The 27,641-nt window shown below is 41.5% G+C and overlaps 2 protein-coding genes across 2 annotated transcripts in view; one reads left to right on the plus strand and one right to left on the minus strand.

The window, feature by feature from the left end:
- USP38 (ubiquitin specific peptidase 38) overlaps positions 1–10,902 on the minus strand; it is a 32,401-nt gene extending 21,499 nt beyond the window's left edge. The window contains exons 1-3 of the mRNA XM_086346582.1: positions 9,764–10,902; positions 8,146–8,281; positions 1,732–1,861 (exon numbers count right to left, since the gene is read on the minus strand). Of these exons, the coding sequence (XP_086202708.1) occupies positions 1,732–1,861; positions 8,146–8,281; positions 9,764–10,445 (948 nt within the window). The 5' untranslated portion in view covers positions 10,446–10,902. The remainder of the gene's footprint in view (positions 1–1,731; positions 1,862–8,145; positions 8,282–9,763) is intronic.
- LOC147355054 (uncharacterized) overlaps positions 10,902–27,641 on the plus strand; it is a 258,489-nt gene continuing 241,749 nt past the window's right edge. The window contains exon 1 of the mRNA XM_086346594.1: positions 10,902–11,223. The gene's annotated coding sequence lies outside the window, so the exon portion shown is untranslated. The remainder of the gene's footprint in view (positions 11,224–27,641) is intronic.

Below are 27,641 nucleotides of genomic sequence, written 5' to 3' on the forward strand. Positions count from 1 at the left end.
AGTGGAAGACAGGACGAGAGAAGCAGCAGTGGCTCAGATTGGGTAAGACCTCATGTGATGCCCAAAGGGGATAAAGAATAGGAGCCGCAGGGCTACTGCAATCAACATAGCAAGGGGTGATGCTTTCGAGGCAGGAAACCCAGGTTTGATCTGTGGGTTGGGAAGATCCCCTGGAGGAGGCCATGACAACCCACTCCAGTATTCCTGCCTATAGATTTCCTTTGGATGGAGGAGCCTGGTGGGCTACAGTCGAGAGGGTTGCATAGCGTCGGACACAACCGAAGTGACTTAGCACAACCGGTGATGAATCTGGACCAGGGTGGTAGTGATGTAGCTGGTTGAGAGTGGTAGAATTCGGGATATATTTTAAAGGTGGAGTCAATCGGATTTGTAAGATATGGGATGAGAGAGCATGAAAAGAGACAAGAATAGCTTCAAGGTTGAGCCTGAGCACATGAAAGGCTGGTGCTGCTGCTGCTGCTAAGTTGCTTCAGTCGTGTCCGACTGTGCGACCCCATAGACGGCAGCTCACCAGCCTCCTCCGCCCCTGGGATTCTCCAGGCAAGAACACTGGAGTGGGTTGCCATTTCCTTCTCCAATGCACAAAAGTGAAAAGTGAGAATGAAGTCGCTCAGTTGTGTCTGACCCTCAGCAACCCCATGGACTGAAGCCTTCCAGGCTCCTCTGTCCACGGGATTTTCCAGGCAAGAGTACTGAAGTGAGGTGCCATTGCCTTCTCTGACATGAAAGGCTAAAATAGTCATTTAAGATGGGGAAGACCAGGTTTGGGAGGGAAAAATCAGGAATTAGATTGTGGATAAGCTGAACCTGAGATCCAAGTATATAGAGAGCTGGATACATGAATATGGAATTTACAGGAGAATAATGGACTAGAAATAAAAACCCATTGGTCATAAACTTAGAGATGTTGTTTAAAGCCATGGTGGCTGCGTGAACTGAGAAGAAAGGAAACCAGAGATGAAACTCTAAGGCACTCTAAAGTTAGAAAGATCCACATCAGGACTGAGAATCTAGTGAACGAGAACAAAATCCAGGAGAGTATAACATCCTGGAAACCAAGGGAGGAAAGTGTTTCAAGAGGGAGTGATCAACTATGTCAAATGACTAACAGGTCAAATGAGAGGAGGCTTGAGAAATAACTCTTGAGTTAAGCAACACTGAAGAGCACAGGTGTCAAAGATCGTTTTGGCAGAAAAATGGTGATAAAAGCTTGATTAGTCGTGATTCAAGAGATAATGGGAAGACTGTTTTCATAATAAATATTTGAAAACAGCAAAATTATTATTATGACCTAATCTTAAGTAGCATTTTAAATTTCTAAAGCCTATTCAACATTTTTATTCAAAAGAAAACCCAAAACAAGAATATATTCAAAATTAGATGCTTTAAAGGGGCCAAGCCAAAGATAAAAAGACTTATTATATGGACTTACACGGGTCCTGCTTCCCAGGTAGCACTGGTGGTAAAGAACCCGCCAGTGCAGGACATTTAAGAGAGAGATGTGGGTTCGATCCCAAGTCAGGAAGATCCCCTGGGGCAGGAAACGGCAACCCACTCTAGTACTCTTGCCCGGGAAATCCCATGGACAGAAGAGCCTGGGGGGCTAAAGTCCATAGGGTTGCAAAGAGTCAGGCATGACTGAAATGACTTAGCACACATATGTATTAAATGGCTCTATACATTCCAAAAGATTAATATACTCCTACTTACCAATTCTATTTTCAGTAAAGTAACATCTATCAAAATAGTAAACTTCTGGACAGCTGCCAGTCCTTTCAAGAGTGCAATCACCCATGTGTCTACGTGCTGAGCCAATGGCCAAGACAGCCAGTCAATCATTCTGAAAATTAAAGGATAACACAACTATTAGCATTGACAATAGCTTTGACATTACTCAGTCAGGAATAACAAGAGTAACTACAGCAGTAGTTACAAAGTCACTCACTTTGTGACTCAATATTTACTGAAATTGCACGTGAAAAGTACTATTGAAGATGTACTTCCAGTGTATTAATTCATTTAACCTTCTCATCAGTCCTGTAAAATTCATTCATAACCTACAGATGAGGAACTGAAACACAAAGAAGTAACTGATAAAAGTATTTAGGGACCCCCAGCTAATAAATGGTGAATTGAGATTTTAAACCAAATCACTCTGACTTAAAAACCTGGTTTGTTTTACTATTTTTGTTGTATATATTCACCAAAACTGGATTACTGGATCAAAATCAAATAATATGAACAACTGGCTGCTTGTACTCAGGGATTTCCAATCTTGTCAACTGACAGTTTTATATAAGACATTTGTATAAAAAGAATTTCTGATAATCATTCTGCATAAATGCAAAGTTTTGAATTTATTTTTCAGTAGTGTCAATAATTTACTTTAAGAAGAACAGTTCAAATATGGCTATCTGAACTAAGATATGCATATGAACCAAAATTTCTCGTTTCTGGTGATTACAATCTAAATAAATATAAAATGTACTGTTAAAAAAAGACTACATTTTGAATTGTGAAATAGGTCTCTTCATCTCTCTCAAAATTCTACTATACAAAGACAACAAAAAGAAAGTTCAAATAGATAAAAGGGCACCAAGTATACAAATATTGAAATGGCCTCGTTTTGTAACAGTGAGTGCTTTTCTCTTTGAGTAGGGCTTCCTTGGTGGTTCAGTCGGTAAAGAATATGCCTGCAATGCAGGAGACTCAGATTTGATCTGTGGGTTGCAAAGATCCCCTGGGGGAGGAAATGGCAACCCACTTCAGTCAGTATTCTTGCCTGGGAAATCCCATGGACAGAGGAGCCTGGCAGGCTACCGTCCATGGGGTCCCAAGAGTTGGACACGACTTAGTGACTGAACCACTACCACCACCTTTCTGAGTACCAACCCAATTAAATGAAAATAAAGTAATATGGGGTATGATGGAAACTGTGCCTTATGTTAGATATCAACCACGATGAAGATGCTACAGTGCTTCTGGAAGGCAACTGGGCCAGATGTTCATATTATCTGATTTCGATCCAGTAATCCAGTTTGGGTGAATATATAATAAAACAAATAGTAAAACAAACCAGGTTTTTAAGTCAGAGTGATTTGGTTTAAAAATCTCAGTTCACCATTTATTAGCTGGGGGTCCCTAAATACTTTTATCAGTTACTTCTTTGTGTTTCAGTTCCTCATCTGTAGGTTATGAATGAATTTTACAGGAGTGATGAGAAGGTTAAATCAACTAATACACTGGAAATACTGTGAATGTCTCCCTTCTAAATGTTAAGACGAGGAAATAAATACATACTTTGATTGTACAAAATGTAAAATACAAATACTAAGTACATAAACACATGACCAAAAGAGCAACTAACATGTCAAAAGCACTGACTTTCATATTGATATAAACTGTCTACATTAACACTGGAGTGTTACCTTTATTAAGATTTTTGCTCTTAACGATTAACCTGTCCTATCAGACCCTGAGTGGCTCCAAAGTTCATACTCATTTTACTACAGGTTATCTGTATGTTTCCTCTATACTCTACACACATTATTTCTTTTTCCCTTTCTTGTTTTTCTGGCCAACAATGATGGTTTTAAGTCATTACAGTTGTATCTGAGAGCTGTTCCACACCTCTCAACTGTTGTTAATCTGGTTTTCACAAGTCTGTGGCCACTGTACACACCCAGAGTAGAAAGTAGAGACATTTGCATTTGTGTGTGAAGAGTATATTCACTGCAGCACTGCTTACAATACAGAAAAAATGCAAAATTATCATAAGGAAATGACTTACATATACTATGGAACATTAGGTAGAGTTTTAAAATATGAGATAAGTCGATATGAATCTATCCACAGGGATCTAACACAAAAATATCTGAGCTATTATTGAATTAAAAAAGAAAAAAAATGCTAGTAAATCTTTTTAAAAACTGATTTGTTTAAAAGAAAACATATGAGTACATGTTTTATGTATATATATATATATTTACTATAAAATGTACACGAAAGAACTGTGGTTTAGAGAAGGAGAATAAGCGAGCACCTCTCTTTGGCTCTATAGACTCTTCCCCGTGGGGAGCACAGTCCCAGAATGGAACCAGACTGGGCTCCCTAGCACACAGGGCCCAAGTTTCCCTTCAGCTCAGGTCCGGGGGCAGTACAAGGAAAGCCGGGGGTGGGGGCAGAGTAGCAAATTCCACTTGGCCGTGGCTTTTCAACATCCCTAATCACCCGATCAGCCTTTTCCTCCATCCTCTCCACTTCCAGCCTCCCCTCTCACAAGCCTCTATCTAGTTTTTACCTTATCCCATGTGTACCCCATGTCCTAACCACCCTAAAGATACTTCAAGTCAGAAGTAACACAAATTAAAAGCCACTCATTCAAAAAATATTCGAGTGTCTATTATATAATAGATACTGCATTAAATGCTAAGAATATAACTCTAAATTAGGATGTATGCCTTCAAACTGCTAGGGAAAGTTAGGAAATATTCAACAGGCCACACAATAAGTAGCAGTGCTGGTATCTGAAGCAATGGTCTCATTACCTGCTCTGCTGGCAGGTAAAGAGACACTGTTGGCTACACTTTAATCACATTCTAGTCTTGCTTCAATTTGATTGGATATACATAGGCTCAAATCCTCTCACACACAGTCACTCTAGAATCAGTTATTTTTATGGTTGACTACTGTAATCTTATCCACTGTGTACTGGTTACAATTTGAATTTTAAGGACACTTAACCCTGATAGGCAGATTTAATTTCCTACTATTTAAAGAACATTCAGTAGTTGTAATAAATCTTGATTCCTCCATTAGATTGTGGGATTAAGAACAGTGTTGTCACTGTTCTGTTTTTTAATCTCTAATCTTTGATCTGCATTGAAATGGAGCTCAAATCTATTGACTAAATGAAATCATTACCCTCTAGAGCTAAAAAAAGGACACGCAACTTAAAAAAATTAAAACTGGCAGGGCTTCCCTAGTGGCTCAGGGATCTACCTGCAATGCGGGAGACCTGGCTTTGATCCCTGGTTCTGGAAGATCCCCTGGAGAAGGAAACAGCAGCACACTCCAGTATTCTCGCCTGGAGAATTCCATGGACCAAGGAGCCTGGTGGGCTACAGTCAGTGGGGTCGCAAAGGCTTGGACATGACTGAACGACTCACATAATATTATGAAAGGCCACAAAATAGATCCAATCTTAATTTGTAGAGAATAAAGGCAATTTTCACTTTTATATGGCAGCTTAAGGGCTAGATCCAGCTTTCAGTCTTATTCTTTCTAATGTTTTAAAAATTGGAAAACTTCACATAAAAAATGGACGTCAGGCTTCTTTTGAAAAATCAGATTAGCAACACTGAACTCAAATTTTCCTATGATACAGACTTAGAGAATGGAACTTACGATTGCCAGGGGAGAAGGATCGGGGAGGGGATACTTAGGGAGTTTGGAATTGACACGTACACACTCCTCTATTTTAAATGGATAACCAACAAGGTCCTACTGGATAGCACAGGGGACTCTGCTGCTCAATACTGCATGGCAGCCTGGACCAGAGGGGAGTTTGGGGGAGAATGGATACATGTACATGTAGGCTGAGTTCCTCTGCTGTCCACTTGAAACTACCACAACATTGTTAATCGGCTATACTCCAAAATAAATTAAAAAGTTTAAAAGCAAAAAAAAGTTCCCCCTTGATAATAAGACAGCAGAAGTTGACGGTCAGCTTTCTCTTTTAGAAAGTGCTTGGAGAATCCCAGGGACAGAGGAGCCTAATGGGCTGCCGTCTATGGGGTCGCACAGAGTCGGACACGACTGAAGCGACTTAGCAGCAGCAGCAGCAGCAGCATGAACCCTATTTCCTATTGTTTCAGTTGTTGCTTAGCTGCTAGGTTGTGTCCAACTCTTTGCGACCCCATGGACTGTGGCCAGCCAGCGTCCTCTGTTCATGGGATTTCCCAGGCAAGAATACTGGAGTGGGTTGCCTTCTCCACGGGATCTTCCCAACTCAGGGATCGAACCAGCATCTTCTGTGTTCGCAGATGGATTCTTTACCACTGAGCCACCAGGTCAGTTACACCTGGCCTATTTCATCCTCTAGTGTGACTCATCTAGTTCTGGTACAGTATCTGCATTTGGGTTTCTGTGGGTTACAGAAAATGACAGTGAAGCATGACAAGCGCTATGTGTGAAATATAGAGCATGAGGGAGTAGAGGGTGGGGTATGATAAAAGTAAATGTTACTATCCTTTTCATTTACATTTGTAATACAAGAATAATTACTCCAGGTACATTGTAAGTTAAATAGGATCATGTAGGAGATAAATTGGAAATGCAATACAAAAAATGGATCACAATTTCCCATAGAAACATGTAGGTAAAAAATAATTTTCAAATATATCTTAAAATAAATTCTTAAGTTGGAAACTATCGTTGTTTTGAAGAGGCTGAAAAATTACGACTAAGGGTGCCATCAGAGAACCCCATGAACAGTATGAAAAGGGTGCCATACCTGACATTATAAATCAACTATAAGAAAAAAAAAGAACCAGAGAGCGAGATTTGTACACATGTAAATTTCTGAGACCCCAACATAAAATATCGATACTGAAGTTTACATGTTACTTCATGACTGTAATTTATAATTAGTTAAAATATAATCTGTAATGCAGAAAACATTTTGTTCCAAATCCTTACATTTTCTTTAAAGAAAATGTGCTATCAATATACACAGGGGGAAAAAAATAGAAAAAAATTACAAAACAAAATCAGACAGATATGAAACAAGAATAGAAGACAGGGAAAGCTCAATTAGAATAGTCATTGAAATAAACTCAATAACTAATAATATCTTACCTTTGAAAGAAAAATTAGTAAATTATAAGATAGTATTGCTGTCCTTCCCCTAATATCTCCAAAAGGTCTGCACTCTCATTTCCTTCGTATCTTTACTTCAAGGTCACCTTTTCAGTGACGGCTTCCTGTCTATCTTATTTAAAATTGCAAACCATTCCCCATGCTTTATTGCCTTCCTATCTACTTTTTTTCCAAAACCATTCATCACTACCCAACATACTAAATTATTTTACTTATCATATTTAATTAAATCTAAAAACAGAATCAATTTTAGGATGTATAATTAGGTTATATACCACTGCAGCAACAAAAGTTCTGCAATTTAAACACCAATGACTATACCTTTCAACATCTCTGAAATCAGGATGTATCTTGGAATCAATATAATATGTTGATACTATCTGCCTGCTTCCCCAACTAGATGCTCATGAGGAGAGATATTTCTATCCATTTGACTTTTAAACATTGCTTGGCATTCCTGGTAAGTGCCCAATAGATGTGTTTGAATAGCTGAATGACGGGAAGCACAAGAGCACAAGAGTACAAGAGTACTGAGAAATAAAAATAACACTGAGTTTACACCTAGACATATAAGACTAAAACTGAAAAACATTAAGGATAAAGAGAAAGCATAAACATACCAGGAGAGCCTAACTACTCACAAAGGAAAGATAATCAAACCGACTGCAGACTCCATATTAGCAACAACAGATGCCAGAAGATAGTGCACTATTATTTTCAAAATGCTAAGAGAAAATTATTATCAGATTAGAATTCTGTGTCTTGCCAAATCATATACTTGAGAATATGCAAGAAAGAAACACGCTTTGAACAGACTAAGAAAGTCTTACCCAGAGGTCCTGGTTGAAAGAGAAAGTAAAAGTATGTAATAAGTAAAGGTACATGCTTAGTCAGGAAGAAAAAAGAAGATCCCAGAGGGAGGAAATAGGTTTCAGGAAATGATACCGAGCAAAGAAATTCATAAAGTATATCGATAATCCAACCAACTCCTGATTGTACAATAAGTGTGTATATGTGTTATATTTTTGTAATTAAAAAGTGTTGAATTGAAAATGTATTCGTGAATTACTGGAATGCCCGCAGGTAAATGATTCATTTCAATTAATTAGGAGAATCTTTATATATTTGATTCCATGGTTTCAGTTCTGCACATTGCCCTAAGTTTTTCATTACCCACAAAATACAGCAAAATAATCTTCTCCTCCCAAATCTACAATTACCATCTATGATGTTATGAAGAAGTACCTGCAAAGAGCTTGGGTCATACTCGCATCTTTTACATTTGGATCCGTTGTAAGGCTCCTGATGAGAACTGTGATCATCTGAAGAGGGATGTGCTGCACGAGGCTCGCCAGTGCTACAGAAGGTTCAAATGAAGCATCTATATTGTTTTAATGAAAAAGACAAAGGAATATAGCAAGACAGTTTAAATGAAGTATGTAGAGAGAAGAGTTTACCACCCCTTCCACCAAGTGGTTGTTATGCTCCACCTCCTGTGTAGACGCTAACATACAAGGAATGTTGAACTGCAGAAGTGAGAGATTAAGAGCTAATAGCGATGAACGTTCACTCTACAGGAAGAACTACTGCAACATAAAAACTATTCCTATCACCATATTTAGTCCATAAGTTACTTTATTTTCTTGCACTCTTTAATACTGTTTTTGTCGTGCTAAAATAGTCATTTGTAAAAGCAGTAGTCAGAAAAGAAATGCAAGGCATCATTTAAATGAACTCCTTAGATCCTCCAAAGTAGCTTATCCCTATTAATCACAGTAGTCATTACATTGTTCTAAGGACAATTTTTTAAATCTCTTAAAGAAGTAGAAATTAAGATGAATTTTAGGGGGACTTTGCTTAAAACACATAAAAATTGGGCAAAGCCAAGGTGAGCACCTTTACTGCTAAAGTGAGAAACTTCTGGGGAAATCTAACTGTTCTAGCAACACAGGCAATATAAGAAGAATTACAATTAAAAAATAAACCTAAACTGCGATGATGCAAATTCCGGAAGGATGACGGTACCAAGCAGAGAGGGAGTAAACACAGTTTTGGATCTCGTGTTGCACAACTTACAGAGCTGGAAGCTCCATGTCTGGACAAGGAATGTAAACACACAGGTAAAATTTCTGGGTGAGAAGGCATTTTCCTGTTAAGTATCACCTGACCCCCTCCTGTAGTTCTAAGGACACAATTCGAGGCCTATACACCTGGAGCGGGAAACACCGATCACACAGCCCCCCTCCTGTAGTTCTAAGGACACAATTCGAGGCCTATATACACCTGGAGCGGGAAACACCGATCACTCAGCCCCCCTGCATCCACTCTCACAAACAGAAAATGCCAATATTCAGCAACTACACGGTTAACTAGGATAATCCAGTAATAAAACGAACGGCACAGTCCAGGAATTAAAATGTGGGAAAATTCAGAAGCTAAGGAAAAACTGATGACAACAAGATGACAAAATCACAGCACAATTATGATACGGTAAACATGATTATGTTGCCATTAGTCACTCATGAATAAAAGCTTTACATGCTTTATATAGTAGCTGTCATCCTCAAAGCATTCCATAACTTGAGCAGAGGCTGAGTAATTAAGCGACTTGTTTCCTGCCAAAGGTCTTAGACCTGGACATTCTCAACCTTTAAAATAGAAACACTGCCCTTTTTTTTTTTTTTTTTTTTAAGGTCCAAAGTGACAGGCTGAATATGGCAAGTGGAAGAGAATCTGGATGAGGGTGTTAAGATCAGCTTTTCCACGAAGACGTTTTCAGAGCAGGGAAACGAACACAGTGTGTATGTAAGAGACACAAACTACATTTCCAAGAGAGGCTGTCCGGGAAGGCCACGACTCTTACCTGTGGAGGAAATGCTTGCAAAAACTTCTTGCAGAGAAGGCAGCAGGGTGGAGGGCTCGGCCTTCCAGATGTTCTGCAGCAAGTTACTCACTTTTGTCACCTGCGAAACATATTCCCGCAGCTCTTTCTCCTGGGTGGACACGCACTGGAAGTGGCCTATCGTTCGAACTAGCTGTTGGCAGAAGGTGATGGACAACTTCCCCTTGGGGATGCACTGCACGAAGTCTGTCAGGAGGTCGCTGAGTCGGGCGCACAGCTGCGGCTCTGGCCTCTCGCATACCATCCGCAGCACCTCCACCTGCAGCAGGCTGAAGAGGTCCAGCACCGACGGGCAGCTCATGATCAGCTTCAGGCCGTTGTGAATGTAGTCCACGATGGCTACGTCCTTCCTGTCCAGCGAGTGGTAGCCCTGCTGAAGGAGACCCAGCACGAACGTCTTGTTGAAGAAGGACTCGAACTCCGGCCGGTGGTAGCGCGCGTAGGCCTCCAGCACTTGGTGGCCCACCTGCCGCTGAAAGGGGTCCTGGCCCTCCAGGATGAGCCGGGTCGTCAGGTCAAACATGGCCTCGCACTGCGCCTCGTCCAGCCAGTGCTCTGCCGACTCCACCACCTTCCGCACGATCACCCGCTTCAGGGGCAGCGGGTGCGAAGAACTCACCAGGCCCTCCAGGATCTTGTCCATTGTCGCCACGCGGCAAGGCCCGGGCCAGGGGGTGAGGAGCCGGTGGCCACGGCCCCGAGGTGGGCCAGGAGAGCCCCGGGGCGGAGGCGAACCTGGAGCGCAGCAGCAGCAGCAGCGGGACCGACCACCGCCACCGCCGCCTCAGTAGCCACATTTATCGGGCAGGGGGGCCCATCCGAGTCCGGGCGGGAGTTGGCAAGTCTGGGGCGTCTAAGAACCGGCCCCGTCCGCGCTGGGCCTAAGGAGCCAGAGGCCCACACTCCGCCGCCGCCGCCGCCGCCCCGGGCCCGCGGTCTCTCTCAGCATCAGCGCGGAGGGGCCAGCGGGGGCCCCCCAGCTGCGGCGGGCACTCAGGACCCGGGGCTGCCAGCCGCCGGGTGAGGAAGCGCGCCTCCGCGTGCCGCAGCAGGTGCAGGCGTTCGGGCTCCAGCCGGTCCTGGGATGAAACCCAGCCTGGGTTGAGTCAGAAGCGGCTGTCACGAAAGCTGCCGGATCAGCCGGGGAGAAGAGGAGGCGGACACCCTTGACCCGGATTCAGAAAGTCCAGCGAACAGGAAGTGAAGGGTGTCGGAACCTCCGGAAAGGCCCGCCCCTCCGCCCTCCTCCCCACCCCACTTCTCTCTTTCCTCCCCCTTCTCTCTCCCTCCTCCGTCCCCGCCCGCTTACCCACTCCCGGGCCCGTCTCGGATCCCGCCGCGGTTCCGCCTCCTCGCTGCCGCGCAGGCGCGGCCGCCCCGGTGGAGTCGCGCCGCGACACCGGCGTCACTGGGGATCACGTGTAAGTCATAGGCGGCTTTCCGGGAGGTGCGGCAGGGAACCGCTCCGGAGAGCGGTGGAAGTGACGAGTTCAGGATTCCCACCTTCCGATCTCTTGTCGGTTCTGTTCGGGTCGGGTTACATGTGAAAGGCCGAGAAAGTTTTATTTAGTTCAAGTCTTGTGAATCATAAAGTTTTGGAAACGCGAACCGAAGAGCATGTGGGGGAGAAAATAAGGAAAAGGACCCAAAATTCGGATTGAAGAGAAGTTATTCATCAAGAAATGAACTAGGGTTCCTAAATGCGAGTGTCTTTCTTTTAACGTATGGTTATTAAAGTAAGGGCGGTACTGGCCCGGTATACATTTAGAAACGATCCACTTTTTTTTTTAAAACAGCTATCTTTTTAATGAGCTTTCGTGGGATAGCTGTCAGGGCTTCCCTGATAGCTCTGTTGGTAAAGAATCCGCCGGCAAGGCAGGAGACCCCGGTTCTATTCCCTGGGTTGGGAAGATCCCCTGGAGAAGGGAAGGGCTACCCACTTCAGTATTCTGGCCTGGAGAATTCCGTAGACTGTATAGTCCATGGAGTCGCAAAGAGTCCTACACGACTGAGCGATGGGGAAACAATGACAGTGTGGGGTAGCGAAAAATACGTTGTCCCCAGAATGGGAGGAGAATAAGGAAAATGATAGATGAGAAAGAATGACAGTACTTTGAAAATAAACCCGGTGAAATCTTAACAGTATTTATGTTATGCTGACACTGGTTAACAATAAAGACTAGATGGAGTCATCATGTTTGTAGTTTTTCAACTTAAATTCCCAAGATTCTGAATAAGAATTTAGGCTTTCATCGGAGGCCTTTAAATTGAAAAATTACCTAATTATGTCTCCCTCAAGACTTGACTCCTATGATTGTGAAATCAGACCTTAGTGGCCTGTAATACAGACGAAAATTTAAACAGCTGATTCATTTAAAATGTACAATAGAAAAGAAGCAAACTTGTGAGTTGTTTACTTTGATCAATGGTGTTTGGGTTTCTACCAATTTACAAAGTGGTTACATCAATATATTTAATACATTGGTGAGGGTAATCGTGGGGCTTCCCAGGTGGTTCAGTGGTAAAGTATTTGCCTGCCAATGCAAGACAGGCAAAAGATGCAGATTCAGTCCCTGGGTCAGGAAGATCCCCTCAAGGGAATGGCAGCCTGCTCCAGTGTTCTTGCCTGGAAAATCCCATGGATGAAGGAACGTGGAGGGCTATAGTCCATGGAGTCTCAGATTGGACGAGACTAATTGGCTGAGCACACACAGGTGGATACTCTTGAAAAGAATAGCAGTTTAAACAGGATAGAAACTGGGTAGAGAAACTTGAGATCGAGTTAGTTTGTAGAAAGAGATTGACGATAAAAGAGAAATGAGGTAATTGGTGGATGTAAAAGTCATGCTCAGGAATAGCTTTGGAACTTTTTCTTTTCCAATAGATGGAAAGTAAAACTACAGAGAAAAGTTTGACTTTACTGGGAATGGTGCCACATTGGAAGACAAAAATAAGGTGAAAGTAAAACAGAGGAATGAATGGTAGGATTGTGAATTTACTGATTTAATTTAAAATCTAAGATGTAAAATTAACAATATTTATACATTATACCTTACATCCTATGTTACGTAATAAGGGAATGAGAGGAAAAGAGACAATATTTGTTATACATATTAATACACATTTGAAGCAAATGTTTTTGTTACATATACTAAGCAAATATATTACGCATTCATAATGAAATAAGGAATAAATGCTTGTGACAATAACAGTCCAGGTTCTGTCACTGAAGATGTGATTATAGTTGGTATTTTAACAACCTTTTCCCACTGTCTAATCTGTATTCCCTTTGCCTTCAGCAAGTACCTCAGCTGGTTGTAGTTCTTTGCCTGGTGGAGTGACCCAAACAAACCTTCATTTCTGAAGAGTCTGGGCTGTGAGTAGTCCTACCTGGGTTGGATTGTTGTAGATTTACACTGGCTTTAATCACACAGCATGGTAATACCAAGAGATGCCCTAAGGGATATTATTCCAGACAGAGTGCATTCCTTATCTCTATTATAGAGTTGCTGTCCAATTTTCTCTTGGTAGTCAGGATCAGTCACTCCAGCCAACACAGTAACTCCCTTCTTTACCTGTTGATTTATAGATATGAGGAATTCAAGGTGGCCTAGTGGCATTCTTCACTTGAAATTCAATGGAATCACTGTTGCATTTCCTGGCGGAAGCATTCTACAAGCAGAGCATAAGGTCTCGAGAACAGGGAGCAAACATTTTGCTAGTAAGTCATTAGGAGAAATAGTTGAGTGGTACCACTCGCATTTCTACCGTTTCGTTTCTGGGCTTATGAATTCTGACTATGAGAAAAACGGCTCTGGGTATTGGATGCTGATTCAAAGCATATAATCATTCTGGAAAACTTTGCTACAGTTCTGCAAGTTCTAGTCACCTTGCTGGAAATGCTGCTCTGCTATTCTGTCCAGCCAGCTGCTTCAGAGTGATGGGAAACATGGTAAGAGCAGTGAATTCTGTGAATGTGGGTCCAGTACCTCACTTCATTTGTTGTGAAGTGAGTTGTTGATCAGAAGCAGTGCTGCCTAGAGTACTACGATGGTGGATGAAGCATTCTGTAAGTTCATGGATGGTAGTTTTGGCAGAAGCACTGTGTGCAGGAAAGGCAAGTTTATATCTAGAGTCAGTATTTATTCCAGTAAGAACAAAACATTTCCCCTTCCATGATAGAAAGAGTCCATGGTAATCAACCTGCCACCAGGTCACTGGCTAGCATTCAAGGCATGGTAACCCGAGGGTTGGTCTCTGCTGTTGGAAGGTTCAGTGCTCAGCGGTGGCCATAGCCAGGTTGGCCTTGAGGAGTGGAAGTGGAAGTCCATGTTTCTGAGTCCATGTCTAACCTGCATCCTTGTCACCAGGTCCACTTTGTCCATGAGAACATTGGGCAGTGATGGGGGTGGCTAGGGAAAAAGTGATTGGCCATAGAACAGGAATCATTCTGTAATCATATATCTGGCCATTTCTCTTTCCAATCAAAGTGAACTACCAGGTTCCCTGCTCAAAGTCTGCCTACTGGCAGAATTTCCTTCACCATTGCCCTTCAGGGATGTCCCAGAACAAGGGATTGTATTACTACAGACATCCACTTTTGGGTGGTGCTTGTATATTGTCCAGAATCATCTGTAAACAAGGCCAGAGTCTTCTCTTCCTCTGTCAGCTGATTTAGGGAACTCCCCATGAGGCCTTTGGTGCAGATTTATTTTTTACTGGTGTGCAAACGTCTTACCATTAAGTCTAGAGTAGTTCCTACCCCAGGTCCATCTTTCGCTCATCAAGCCCACTGAGCATAACACCATCAGTGTAATGGAGCAATGTGCTATCTTTTGGAAGAGAAAGGTAATCAAGATACCTGTGAATTAGATTATGACCCCTTACTTAGAACTGGAGAGTTCATAGTCCTCTGAGGTAGGAGAGCGAAATTGTATTGCTGTTGGCCTTGCTAGCTGGAAACTGCTTCTGCTGGTCTTACCAATAGATATAGAGAAAAAGCAAACAAACAAAACACATTTGTCAGCTCAATAGCTGCGTGTCAGGTGCCAGGGGATGTGTTTATTTGCTCAGGCAATGGAGCTACATCTGAGAGAGCAACTGCAACTGGCCTGTCTGCCTGATTAAGCTTATGATGGTCCATTGTCATTTTCTGAGATGCATCTCTCTTCTGCACAGGTTAAATAGATGAGTTGAATGTGGATGTAGTGGAAATCACCATGCCTGTATTTTTCAAGTCCTTGATTGTGGAACTAATCTACTGCAGTCTTTCCAAGAATAGGGCAGTGCTTGTAGTTTACTGTTTTCCTAGGTAGAGGCAGTTCTAATGGATTCCACCTTGCTATTCCCATTTGAATAACCCTCTCTCTGTAGGTCAGGGAGCCATTGTGGGGATTCTGCTAGCTGCTGAGTATATCTGTTCCAGTAATTCTGGTATTGGGAAATAACCACGGAATAGATTAGAGACCCCCTGGGCTCACTCAGTGTGAAACAGACTTGAGCTAAAATTCCATTGACCACTTGACCTCCATAAGCTCTTACTCTGACTGCTAGATCACAACGATGTTTTAGATTTCTTGGAATTAATGTCAGTTCTGAGTCAACACTGACATTAGTCCCCCAAAACACTAATTAATCAATTTCCTTTTGCCCAATCACAATTACCCTGGCAAAAACTGTGGGTTACTTTCGGAAAGGCTGGGAGAATGATTAACAGCATAAATTTTTGGCAGTTTATCCAATGGGTTCTGGACCTATAAACCAGATCAAATCTAGGAAATGAATGAGGGACCTTGAAACCTGTCTTTTTATGGTTCAGGTTAAATTTTTGTTCTCTTGACCTAGAATTTTCCTGCTTAGGCATCTCAAGAAAGAATTTAGTAGGCTTCCTATTTTTTTTTTTTTTTTAGGCTTCCTAACTATTGCATTTCTAGGAATGACATGCTCAACTAGCTAATGCCTTAGGTCTATACAAGTCAGACTATTCTGATTGCTGCTGCTTTGCTCTCCATTATGGTCACCATACTGTCCTTGCCTTTGGCAGATCCCTGCCAGCCAGGATATAGTTACTCCCACTGCATTTAGGTTTTCCAGTTCAGTGACTGCAATCCCTGTTGTAAGGTCTGGCCTAAAACAAAGAGCAATCACAGAGTTCTTCAAAGATGTTGGGGTTCTTCTCAGAAGTCTGTTTCTCACGGTAGTGGTGAGAATATTTTCTGGACCTTCCCAGTGTGGATGCCTTGGTCTTAACTGTCAAATCCACTCTTGACATTTCAATCTCCCTAAGTCTTTGAATCTCTGTATTAAGTGAAGGCAGGTCTAGCATTTCTAATTTGCCCACTGCAGAGTGTCTGAGATCAGTAAGGGAATCAATGTAGATGGGAGAGGAAAAAAAAAAAAGACCCTCTAAGATGGGGTGCTCCAACATTAAGATATTTGGAAGACTAGGAACAAATTGATTTGTTTCCTCCAGCCAAGTGTACATGCACAAGTGCAAGCATAGCGTAAGCAGAGAGGGTTGGACATTACCAGGGTTGTAGTTTAGCCAAGTACAGGGAAAAACAGAAAAAGATCTGGAGGATTAAGAGTGTATGCAAAGGAGTGGTTATGATTGACCATGCAGTTTAAGCTGAATAAGGATAGAAGTTTAGATATGAGACACAAGAAAAATGTATTAGAATCAATGAATTGTTGGTTCTGGTGAGGTCAGAGGACTGTTGAAATTTTACAGTTTCCCAGTAGAAGTGGTGAGCTGGAAAAGCAGGAGATGGTAGTCAGAAAGTGAGATGCCTTAAGTTGAGACGATTGAGAGACAGTGCAGTTGTCCTTTGGTATCTGCAGAGGATTGGTTCAAGGGTCCCACATGGATGCCATAATCCATGGGTGCTCAGTCCCTTGTATAAAATGGCATTTGATTTGCCTGTGTCCTTTGTGCATCCTCTTGTATACTTTAAATCATCTCTAGATTGCTTATAATACCTAATGCAGAGTACAGATGACCCTTGAGCAGTGTGGGTGTTAAGAGCCCTGACTGTGCATTGGAAAATCCATGTATAACTTTACAAAGTCAGAAAAGCAAATATGGCATATTAACTCATATATATGGAATCTGAAAGGATGGTATGGATAAACCTATCTGCAGGGCAACAGTGGAGACACAGACGTAGAGAACAGGCTTGTGGAGAAGGGGAGGAATTAGAGGCTGGGAATTGAGAGAATTGAGAGAGCAGCACTGAAGCATATACATTACCAAATATAAAATAAATAGCCAGTGGGAATCTGCTGTATGACTCAGCTCAAACCCCAGGCTATGTGACAGCCTACAGGGGTGCGATGGGAAGGGAGGTGGGAGGGAGGTTCAAGAGGGAGGGGACATTTGTATACCTATGGCTGATTCACATTGATATAATGGCGGAAACCAACAATATTGTAAAGCAATTATCCTCCAATGAAAAATAAATAAAAAAACTTTATAGTCAGCTCTCTGTATGCTTGGTTCCACATCCACAGATTCAACCCGCTGTGGATCATGCAATACTATAGTATTTAGTAAAAAAAAAAAACAAAAACAAAAAAACAACAACCCACGTGGAAGGACCTGTACTGTTCAATTACATCTTGTTCGAGGGTCAACTGTAAATATTATGTAAATAGTTGTCAGTGCACAGCAAATTCAAGTTTTGCTTTTAGAAACTTTTTAGAATTTGTTTCTGAATGTTTTTTGATCCACAGTTGGTTGATCTGGGATGCACAGATACGGAGAGCTGACGGTAGTTATTGAGAAAGATGAGAGTTGAGGTATGGCCCCATGAGTACGTAGCTGGAGTAAGGTGGAGAATAAAATCAGTGGAGGAGAGAAGGTCGAGGCGCTGAGTAGCAGTGTATTAGGCAGATCATCTCTGTGGACATTGAAGGCTGCTGAGAGTAATGATAGGAGTAGGGCTGAAACAGTGTCGGGGAGTAAGGAACTGAAATATCCAGGGAACAGGGGAAAGGGAGACTGGCCTGGGGACTGTTTGAGCACTGAAGCAGAGAAGGAGACTTAGTGCTGTTATTTGAAGTCATAATACTTAAATGGGCAGGTTTATTGAGAGAAGAAGAGTGGTCTGGAAGGAGCAACGGGGAGCAGGCATGTCACCTCCACCTCCGAACTTAGTAGTGGTGGCCTTTGGGAGTTGAGAGGGCTGCAGGGCTGATCAGGTTTTACAGCAAGAAGGGAAGGGAATGTTTACAGAGAAGGTGAGTTTGCTGATGACTGAGTCTCACAGAACCCAGTGGAGAGTTTTCAGGTATTGGACAGGGATAAGAAATGGGTCTGAAAGGGAGATGTTCAGTCTTACGGAAATTAGAGTCCCGAAGATGAGAGTTAACTTTGGCTTCTTGTGACAACTAAAATCAGCAGGCATAAAGGGCATCATAAGATTCATCCTGATGAGTCTTTGAAAGAAGCTTTAAGTTCAGAGTGGAAACCATAATGAAATAAATGTGCAACTTCAGTGCCTATTCAAGGACAAGTTTGGGCTTGGATCAGTCATGAGTGAAATGTCGGCTGGCAAATGTCTGCCTTGTAAAGGGTGCAGGGTGGTTTATGGGGTTATGAAGGGATCTGAAGACCTTGGAGATAATCAAAGTTTATTATTCATTACCTTCAATTTACATCATTTAGCAATTATTGCTGCTATCTCAAAGACTTTCATCATCTGAAGAGGATCTTTCTCAAAAGCTAGGCAGTAATTTTCTGCCCTCTTGCATAAGAGGAGTTTGAATAGCAGTAGTATGTTGTTGATTTGTAGACATTTTACATATTGTTGCATTCAAGCAAAATTTGAAACTTGAGATTTTGATTTTTGAAAAATAATCCCAAAACATCATAGCAGTTATAACTGGCTGAGCTTGAATTTCAAATAAAGAAATCATGGGGGACCCCAGACCTAAAAAATGGACATAATGTTTATGAAAGTGAAGGTCGCTCAGATGTGTCCCAATCTTTGTGAACCCATGGACTGTCCATGGAATTCTCCAGGCCACAATACTGGAGTGGGTAGCCTTTCCCTTCTCCATGGGATCTTTCTAACCCAGGGATTGAAAGGTTGTTGTTGAACCACACAAGGACGCCAGGATCCTTGGCCTCCGGAGGAGAAGAATTAGATCCGGGGTCAGAGATGAGGCTTGATCACTCAGAGCTTTTGTGTAATAAAGTTTTATTAAAGTATAAAGGAGATAGAGAAAGCTTCTGACATAGGCATCAGAAGGGGGTAGAAATAGTACCCCCTTGCTGGTGTTAGCAATGGAGTTATATACTCTCCAGTGAATCCAAAGAATGTCTGGAGGTTGTAAAGACCTTGCCAGACTTACTCCCATAATTTACATTTTAAGATAACAGAATTAGCCCAAAGGTTTAATCCAGAGACTGTCCTCAGGCAGGTTACATTATTGTTATATAATCCTTGTAAAGACCAGACCTACTCCCATAATTTACATGTTAAAATAACAGGATTAGCCCGAAGGTTTAATCCAGAGACTGTCCTCAGGCAGGATACATAATCCTAAGGAATGTAGAGGGAAAAAAGTTTGTCTTTTCTTCCTCCTTGAGAATTCCAGACCTCTCTCTCCTTGGGTACCCCTAGACTTCTTATAAACCTGCCTAGGAAATGACTCTCTCAGGATCAAACCCAGGTCTCCCGCATTGCAGGTGGATTCTTTACCAGCTGAGCAGAGAAGCTCAAGGATACTGGAGTGGGTAGCCTATCCCTTCTCCAGCAGATCTTCTCGACCCAGGAATTGAACTGGGGTCTCCTGCATTGCAGGCAGATTCTTTACCAACTGAACTATCAGGGAAGCCAATAATGTTTATAGACACATATTAATAAAAAAAGTGTAATACTTCCTCTTTTGCCACAAGTAAGCAACATGTGATACTGGAAAAAGCAGTGGGTGGGAATATTAACTTTTACGTAATTCTTATCTGGTCCACATGCTTATCTTTTCCCCTAACCTAAGACTAGATCTTTGTGTCTCCATTTATTTATAAAAGGAACTGAGAACTGTCACTGCTTTTGAATGTTGAGAGGTAAAAACTTTTCTGGTTGGGGACAGTGAAGGCTTCGATTGGCTCAAAGAGGTCCATGTAGTTACAGGGTGATGTCAGTAGGAATGAGGTAAAGAACAAGGAAGCAGGTGGCTGTGGCATGGCAGCAGTTTTACTTCTTATGCGGTTAGGGTATTTACAGAGTCTGAAGACTTAAGTTTGCTAAGATGGGGAGAGGGCTGGAATGGATAATCATGCAGTGTTTGTGTACGGGTTTTGAAGACTTAGATGGAAAGCAGGACTGAGAACTTTATCATTTACTGTTTAGGTTATTTTTAAAGTTTCTGTCATGACAATCAGCGTGCAAGACACACTTCAGTTTGGCAAATTATAGAATAAAACCAGGGCCTATACAAATAGTTACCTCATAGTTTCATTGTAAGACTAAATGAAATGAAATATGCAAGGTACAGAGCCCAGTGGTTCCTTAAATTGTATTTCCTTGAAAGTTCTCTGGAAATTATTTGATTAGTTTTGGAATGTCTTGTTGCTTTTTAGTTTCTAAGTCGTGTCTGACTCTATGGCGACCCTATAGACTGTAGCCTGCCAGGCTCCTAGGTCCGTGAGATTTCCCAGGTAAGAATACTGGAACGGGTTGCCATTTCCTTCTCCAAGGGATCTTCTCAACTCAGGGATCGAACCTGTGTCTCCTGCATTGCAGATGGACTCTTTACCAGTGAGCCACCAGAGAATCTTTTATAGAAATAAAATAATGACTTCTGGTTGTAAAAAACCCTCTCTAGTTATTTACATAAGCTCTTTACTGTATGCATGTGTGTGTGTTTTTAATAATAGTAGGTATTCCCTATCATGGTTCCTTTTCTCAAGTATCACTAACATTTTCTTTCAGATCTCAATTTAAATGTCCTGTCTTCAGGGGAAATTTTACCTAACCTCGCAAAATAGATCAAGTATTCTATAAAATATCCTCAGATCATCCTGTATTCCTCTCAAGCACCTATCACAATTATATTATTTTTTTCTGTAATTTTTGAATGTCTTTTTTTTACCTTAGAAAGTAAGTTCTTTGAGGCTACTTGTCATGTTTTATCTTTCTTCCTGCTCCTTACCCAGCACCCAGCACAATATCTCCCAGTACTCAGCACTCAGTAATTATTAAATAATGAATCTTGGTTTTAGTTAAAAAAAAAAAAAAAAGTCTCTTTGGGGATATGCTCATTTGGCATATATCAGTATTGTTAAAGAGAAATTAGACAGGAAATAAGATTTTTAGTGGCATTATAAATCTGTAGGGACTATGTGTTATTTTCCTTTACTGTAATTGGAATATATTTATATCTTGATGAGTTTTCTTACATTTCTCCATCTCTTTCAGAATTTTCCACAGTTTATTGTGATCCACACAGTCAAAGGCTTTGGCATAGTCAATAAAGCAGAAATAGATATTTTTCTGGAACTCTCTTGCTTTTTCGATGATCCAGCAGATGTTGGCAATTTGATCTCTGGTTCCTCTGCCTTTTCTAAAACCAGCTTGAAGCTTCCCTTGTGGCTCAGCTGGTAAAGAATCCACCTGCAATATAGGAGACCTGGGTTCGATCCCTGGGTTGGGAAGATCCCCTGGAGAAGGGAAAGGCTACCCACTCCAGTATTCTGGCCTGGAGAATTCCTTGGACTGTATAGTCCATGGGGTTGCAAAGAGTTGGACACGACTGAGTGACTTTCACTTTCACTAGCGATCCTAGTAGATGTGAACTGGCACGATTATACATTGGAAGTGACAAATAGATTCAAGGGATTAGACATTATAGAGTGCCTGAAGAACTGTAGACAGAGGTTCGTAACATTGTACAGGAGGCAGTGATCAGAACCATTCCCAAGAAGAAGAAATGCAAAAAGGCAGAATGGCTGTATGAGGAGGTCTTACAAATAGCTGAGAAAAGAAGAGAAGCCAAAGGTAAAGGAGAAAAGGAAAGATATATCCATCTTAATGCAGAGTTCCAAAGAATAGCAAGGAGAGATAAGAAATCCTTGCTCAGTGATCAATGCAAAGAAATAGAGGAAAACAATAGAATGGGAAAGACTAGAGATCTCTTCAAGAAAATTAGAGATACCAAGGGAACAGTTCAGCAAAGATGGGCACAATAGAGGACAGGAGTGGTTTGGATCTAACAGAAGGAGATGATATTAAGAAGAGGTGGCAACAATACATAGAAGAACTATACAAAAAAGATCTTAATGACCCAGATAACCACAACTGTATGATCACTCACCTAGAGCCAGACATCCTATAGTGTGAAGTCAACTGGGCCTTAGGGAGAATCATTAGGAACAAAGCTAGTGGAGGTGATGGAATGCCAGTTGAGCTATTTCAGATCCTAAAAGATGATGCTGTGAAAGTGCTGCACTCACTATGCCAGCAAATTTGGAAAGCTCAGCAATAGCCACAGGACTGGAAAAGGTCAGTTTTCATTCCATTCCCAAAGAAAGGCAATGCCAAAGAATGTTCAAACTACCGCACAGTTGCACTCAACTCACACACTAGCACAGTAATGCTAAAAATTCTCCAAGCTAGGCTTCAACAATTTGTGAAGAGAAAACTTCCAGATGTTCAAGCTGGAGTTAGAAAAGGCAGAGGAACCAGAGATCAAATTGCCAACATCTGTTGGATCATAGAAAAAGCAAGAGAATTTCAGAAAACCATCTACTTCTGCTTCATTGACTACACTAAAGTTTGACTGTGTGGATGGCAACAAACTGGAAAATTCTTAAAGAGTTGGGAATACCAGACCGCCTGACCTGCCTCCTGAGAAACCTGTATGCAGGTCAAGAAGCAATAGGTAGAACTGGACATGGAACAACAGACGGGTTCCAAATTTGGAAAGGCATACATCAAGGCTGTATATTGTTACCTTGCTTATTTAACTTATATGCAGAGTTCAGTTCAGTTCAGTTCAGTTTAGTCGCTCAGTCGTGTCCGACTCTTTGTGACCCCATGAACTGCAGCACGCCAGGCCTCCCTGTCCATCACCAACTCCCAGAGTTCACTCAAACCCATGTCCATTGAGTCGGTGATGCCATCCAATCATCTCATTCTCTGTCGTCCCCTTCTCCTCCTGCCCTCAATCTTTCCCAGAATCAAGGTCTTTTCAAATGAGTAAGCTCTTCACATCAGGTGGCCAAAGTATTGGAATTTCAGCTTCAGCATCAGTCCTTCTAATGAACACCCAGGACTGATCTCCTTTAGGATGGACTGGTTGGATCTCTTTGCAGTCCAAGGGACTCTCAAGAGTCTTCTCCAACACCACAGTTCAAAAGCATCAATTCTTTGGCACTCAGCTTTCTTTATAATACAACTCTCACATCTATACATGACCACTGGAAAAACCATAGCCTTGACCAGACAGACCTTTGTTGACAAAGTAGTGTCTCTGCTTTTTAATATGCTGTCTAGGTTGGTCATAACTTTCCTTCTAAGGAGTAAGCGTCTTTTCATTTCATGGCTGCAATCACCAGCTGCAGTGATTTTGGAGCCCAGAAAAATAAACTCTGACACTGTTTCCACTGTTTCCCCATCTGTTTGCCATGAAGTGATGGGACTGGATGCCATGATCTTAGTTTTCTGAATGTTGAGCTTTAAGCCAACTTTTTCACTCTCCTCTTTCACTTTCATAAAAAGTACATCATACAAAATGCTGGGATAGATGAAGCACAAGCTGGAATCAAGATTGCTGGGAAAAATATCAATAACCTCAGATAGTCTGATGACAGCACTCTTATCTAGAATGCAAAGACAATGTAGAGCCTGTTGATGAAAGAGGAAAATGAAAAAGGAAAATGTTGGCTTAAAACTCATTCAGAAAACTAAGATCATGGTTTCTGGTCCCATCACTTCATGGCAAATAGATGGGGAAACAATGGAAACAGTGACAGATTTTTTCTTGGGTTTCAAGATCACTGCAGATGGTGTCTGCAGCCATGAAATTAAAAGATGCTTACTGCTTGGAAGAAAAGCCATGACCAACCTAGATAGCATATTAAAAAGAAGAGATTTACTTTGCCGACAAAGGTCTGTCCAGTCAAGGCTATGGTTTTTCCAGTGGTCATGTATGGATGTGAGAGTGGGACCATAAAGAAAGCTGAGCACGGAAGAATTGATGCTTTTGAACTGTGGTGCTTTTGAACTTGAGAGTCCTTCTGACAGCAAGGAAATCAAACCAGTCTATCCTAAAGGAAATCAGTCCTGAATATTCATTGGAAGGACTGATGCTGAAGTTGAAGCTCCAGTACTTTTCCCTCCTGATGCGAAGAACTGACTCATTTGAGAAGATCCTGATGCTGGGAAAGATTGATGGCAGGAGGAGAAGGGAGCGACAGAGGATGAGATGGTTGGATGGCATCACCGACTTGATGGACTTGAGTTTGAGCAAGCTTTGGGTTTTGGTGAAGGACAGGGAAGCCTTCACCAAAGGTTGCATGGCGTGCTGCAACCAGGGGGTTACAAATAGTCGGACACAACTGAGCGATTGAGCTGAACTGAACTGAAGGATGGTTTGCCCTTAATCAACAAGTCTGGAATTTTCCGTCAGCACCAATCTGACCAGAGGCAATGTGTCACTGTGGGCCTTCTCCATCCCCTAGAGGAAGAGAGGCAATCTGCATGATAAAACCCTGTGGTTCCTCCCCACTCACCCCAAAATGTCCTCCAGCCTAAAGTAATCCTTCTGTTCTGTTGCTAATAGCTCCCTTCCCCACCCTTCTTCCTATAAAAAACCTTCCATTTTAAACAACCCATAGAAGTGCCAAAGACAATGAGAGAACCTTGGGGTCGCAAGGAGTCAGACACAACTGAGTGACTAAGCACAAACACAAAAGAGGACAGTAATATAGGAAATGGATGACAAAAATGTTTAAGACATACAGAAAACAAAGCAACATGACAGAAGTACAACCTACCGACTGAACCATGAAGACAGATCATTCGAACAGACAAGGAGACTGAATCAGTAATCATGTAACTCCCAATCAAAGACCATGAACAAATGGCTTCACTGGTGAACTCTACCAAACATTTAACAATGAACTAATGCCAGTTCTTCTCAGCCTCTTCCAAAAAATTTAAGAGGAGTGAACACTCCCAAATTTATTTTATAAGGCCAGCATTACCTGGATACCAAAGCCAAAAGAAGAAAACTACAGGCCAATATTTCTGATGATTGTAGGTGTAAAAATCCTTAACAAAGAAGATCAAATCGAGTTCCACAGTGCACTGAAAGGATCATACACCATGATCAAGTGATTTTTATATCTGGGATGAAAGTATGGCTTAATATACACAAATTAATAAATATAATATACCACGTTAATAGAATGAAAGACAAAAATCATATGATCACCTCATTAGATGCAGAAGGAGCAGCTGACAAAATTTTTTTCATGGTAAAAACAGAAAAGTTGAGTATAGAAGGAACTTCCTCAACATAATAAAGGCCATACATGACAAACCGACAACTAACTTCATAGTCAGTGGTGAAAAATCAAAACCTTTCCCTCTAAAATTAGAACAAGGGTGACCACTGTCACCATTTCTATTCAGCATAGTACTGGAACTCCTAGCCAGAGCAATTAGGCAGGACAAAGAAATAAAAAACATTTATGTTAAGAAGGAAAAAAATAAAACTGTTTGATGGTGACATGATCTTGTATGTAGAATATCCTAAAGAATCCACCAAAAACTGTTAGAATTAAGAAATGAATTAAGTAAAGTTGCAGAATACAGAAAAATATACAAAAATTATTTGGAATTCTATACTTTAATGATGAACTGTGTGAAAAAGAAAAGTCTCATTTGTAGGATCAAAAACAATAAAATATCTAGGAATAAATTTAATCTAGAAAGTGAAAGGTCTGTACTCCAAAAACTGAGACATTGATCAAAGAAATTGAAGACATGAATAAAAGGAAAGATATTCCATGTCCATGGATCTAAAGAGTTAATGTTATCAAAATGGCCATACTACCTAAACCCAGGGGGCCCCAACTGTTATCAGTCTGTGGTCTCTTAGAAACCAGGCCTCACAGCAGGAAGTGAGCAATGGGCAAGTGAGTGGCACTTTACCTGCCACTCCCCATTTTTCACATTACCACATGAACCACCCCATCCCCTTGGTCTGTGGAGAAACTATCATCCATGAAATTGGGCCCTGGTGCCAAAAAGGTTGGGGACCACTAATCTCAAACATGCATAGATCTAATGCAATCTCTATCAAAATTCCAATGGTGTTTTTCAGAGAAATAGAAGAAACTATCCTAAATTTTATGTGGAATCACAAAGACCTCAACTAGCTAAAGGTATCTCAGAAAGCTGGAGGCATCACAATTTCTGATTTCAAATTATATTACAAAGCTATGGTAATAAACACAGTATAGTTCTGGCAGAAAACAGACACATAGACCAACAGGTCATAATTGAGAGCCCAGAAATAAACCCATGCATATATGGCCAACTAGGAAGCCAAGCATACTCAATGGGGAAAGATAGTTTCTTTAGTAAATGATGTTGGGTGAATTGGATATTCACATGCAAAAGAATGAAGCTACACCCTCCTGTCATTCACAATGTGTAACTCAAAATGAATTAAATAACATAACACCTGAAATTATGAAACTTTTTTGGAAACAGAAAAAGCTCCTTGACATAGGTCTTAGCAATGACATTTTTTGGATGTGAATCCCAAGACACAAGTAAGAAAAGCAAAAATCAGTCTTTTTCCCAAAGGAAACATACAAATGGCCAAAAAGCATATGAAAAGAAGCTCTGTGTCACTATCAGGAAAATGCAAATCAAAACCACAATGAGATACTATCTCTCATCTGTTAAGATGATTGTTCTCAGAAAGACATATGCTGGCAAGGATGTGTAGAAAAAGAAATCTGGTACACTGTTTGTGGGAATGTAAATTGTTTAGTCAGTTCAATCGCTCAGTCATGTCTGACTCTTGCAACCTCATGGACTGCAGCACGCCAGGCCTCCCTGTCTATCACCAACTCCCAGAGTTTACTCACACTCATGTCCATTGAGTCATTGATGCCACTGAATCATCTCATCCTCTGTCATCCCCTTTTCCTCCCACCTTCAATCTTTCCCAGCATCAGCGTCTTTTCCAATGAGTCAGTTCTTTGCATCAGGTGACCAAAGTGTTGGGAGTTTCAGCTTCAGCATCAGTCCTTCCAGTGAACACCCAGGACTGATCTCCTTTAGGATGGACTGGTTAGATCTCCTTGAAGTCCAAGGGCCTCTCAATAGTCTTCTCCAGCACCACACTTCAGAAGCATCAATTCTTCGGTGCTCAGCTTTCTTTATAGTCCAAGTCTCACATCTATACATGACTACTGGAAAAACCAAAGCTTTGACTAGACAGACCTATGTTGGCAAAGTAATATCTCTGCTTTTTAATATGCTATCTAGGTTGGCCATAACTTTTCTTCCAAGGAGCAAGTGTCTTTTCATTTCATGGCTGCAGTCACCGTCTGCAGGGATTTTGCAACCCAAGAAAAATAAAGTCTGTCACTGTTTCCACTGTTTCCCCATCTATTTGCCATGAAGTGATGACTGAGCGACTGAACTGAACTGAACTGATGGGACCAGATGCCATGATCTTAGTTTTCTGAATGTTGAGTTTTAAGCCAGCTTTTTCACTCTCCTCTTTCAGTTTCATCAAGAATCTCTTTAGTTCTTCTTCTCTTTCTGCCATAAGGGTGATGTCATCTGCATATCTGAGGTTATTGATATTT

Source organism: Bos grunniens, chromosome 17, assembly GCF_055505025.1.
Source record: "Bos grunniens cultivar Pamir isolate PY7600 chromosome 17, Bosgru_T2T1.0, whole genome shotgun sequence".
Taxonomy (NCBI): domain Eukaryota; kingdom Metazoa; phylum Chordata; class Mammalia; order Artiodactyla; family Bovidae; genus Bos; species Bos grunniens.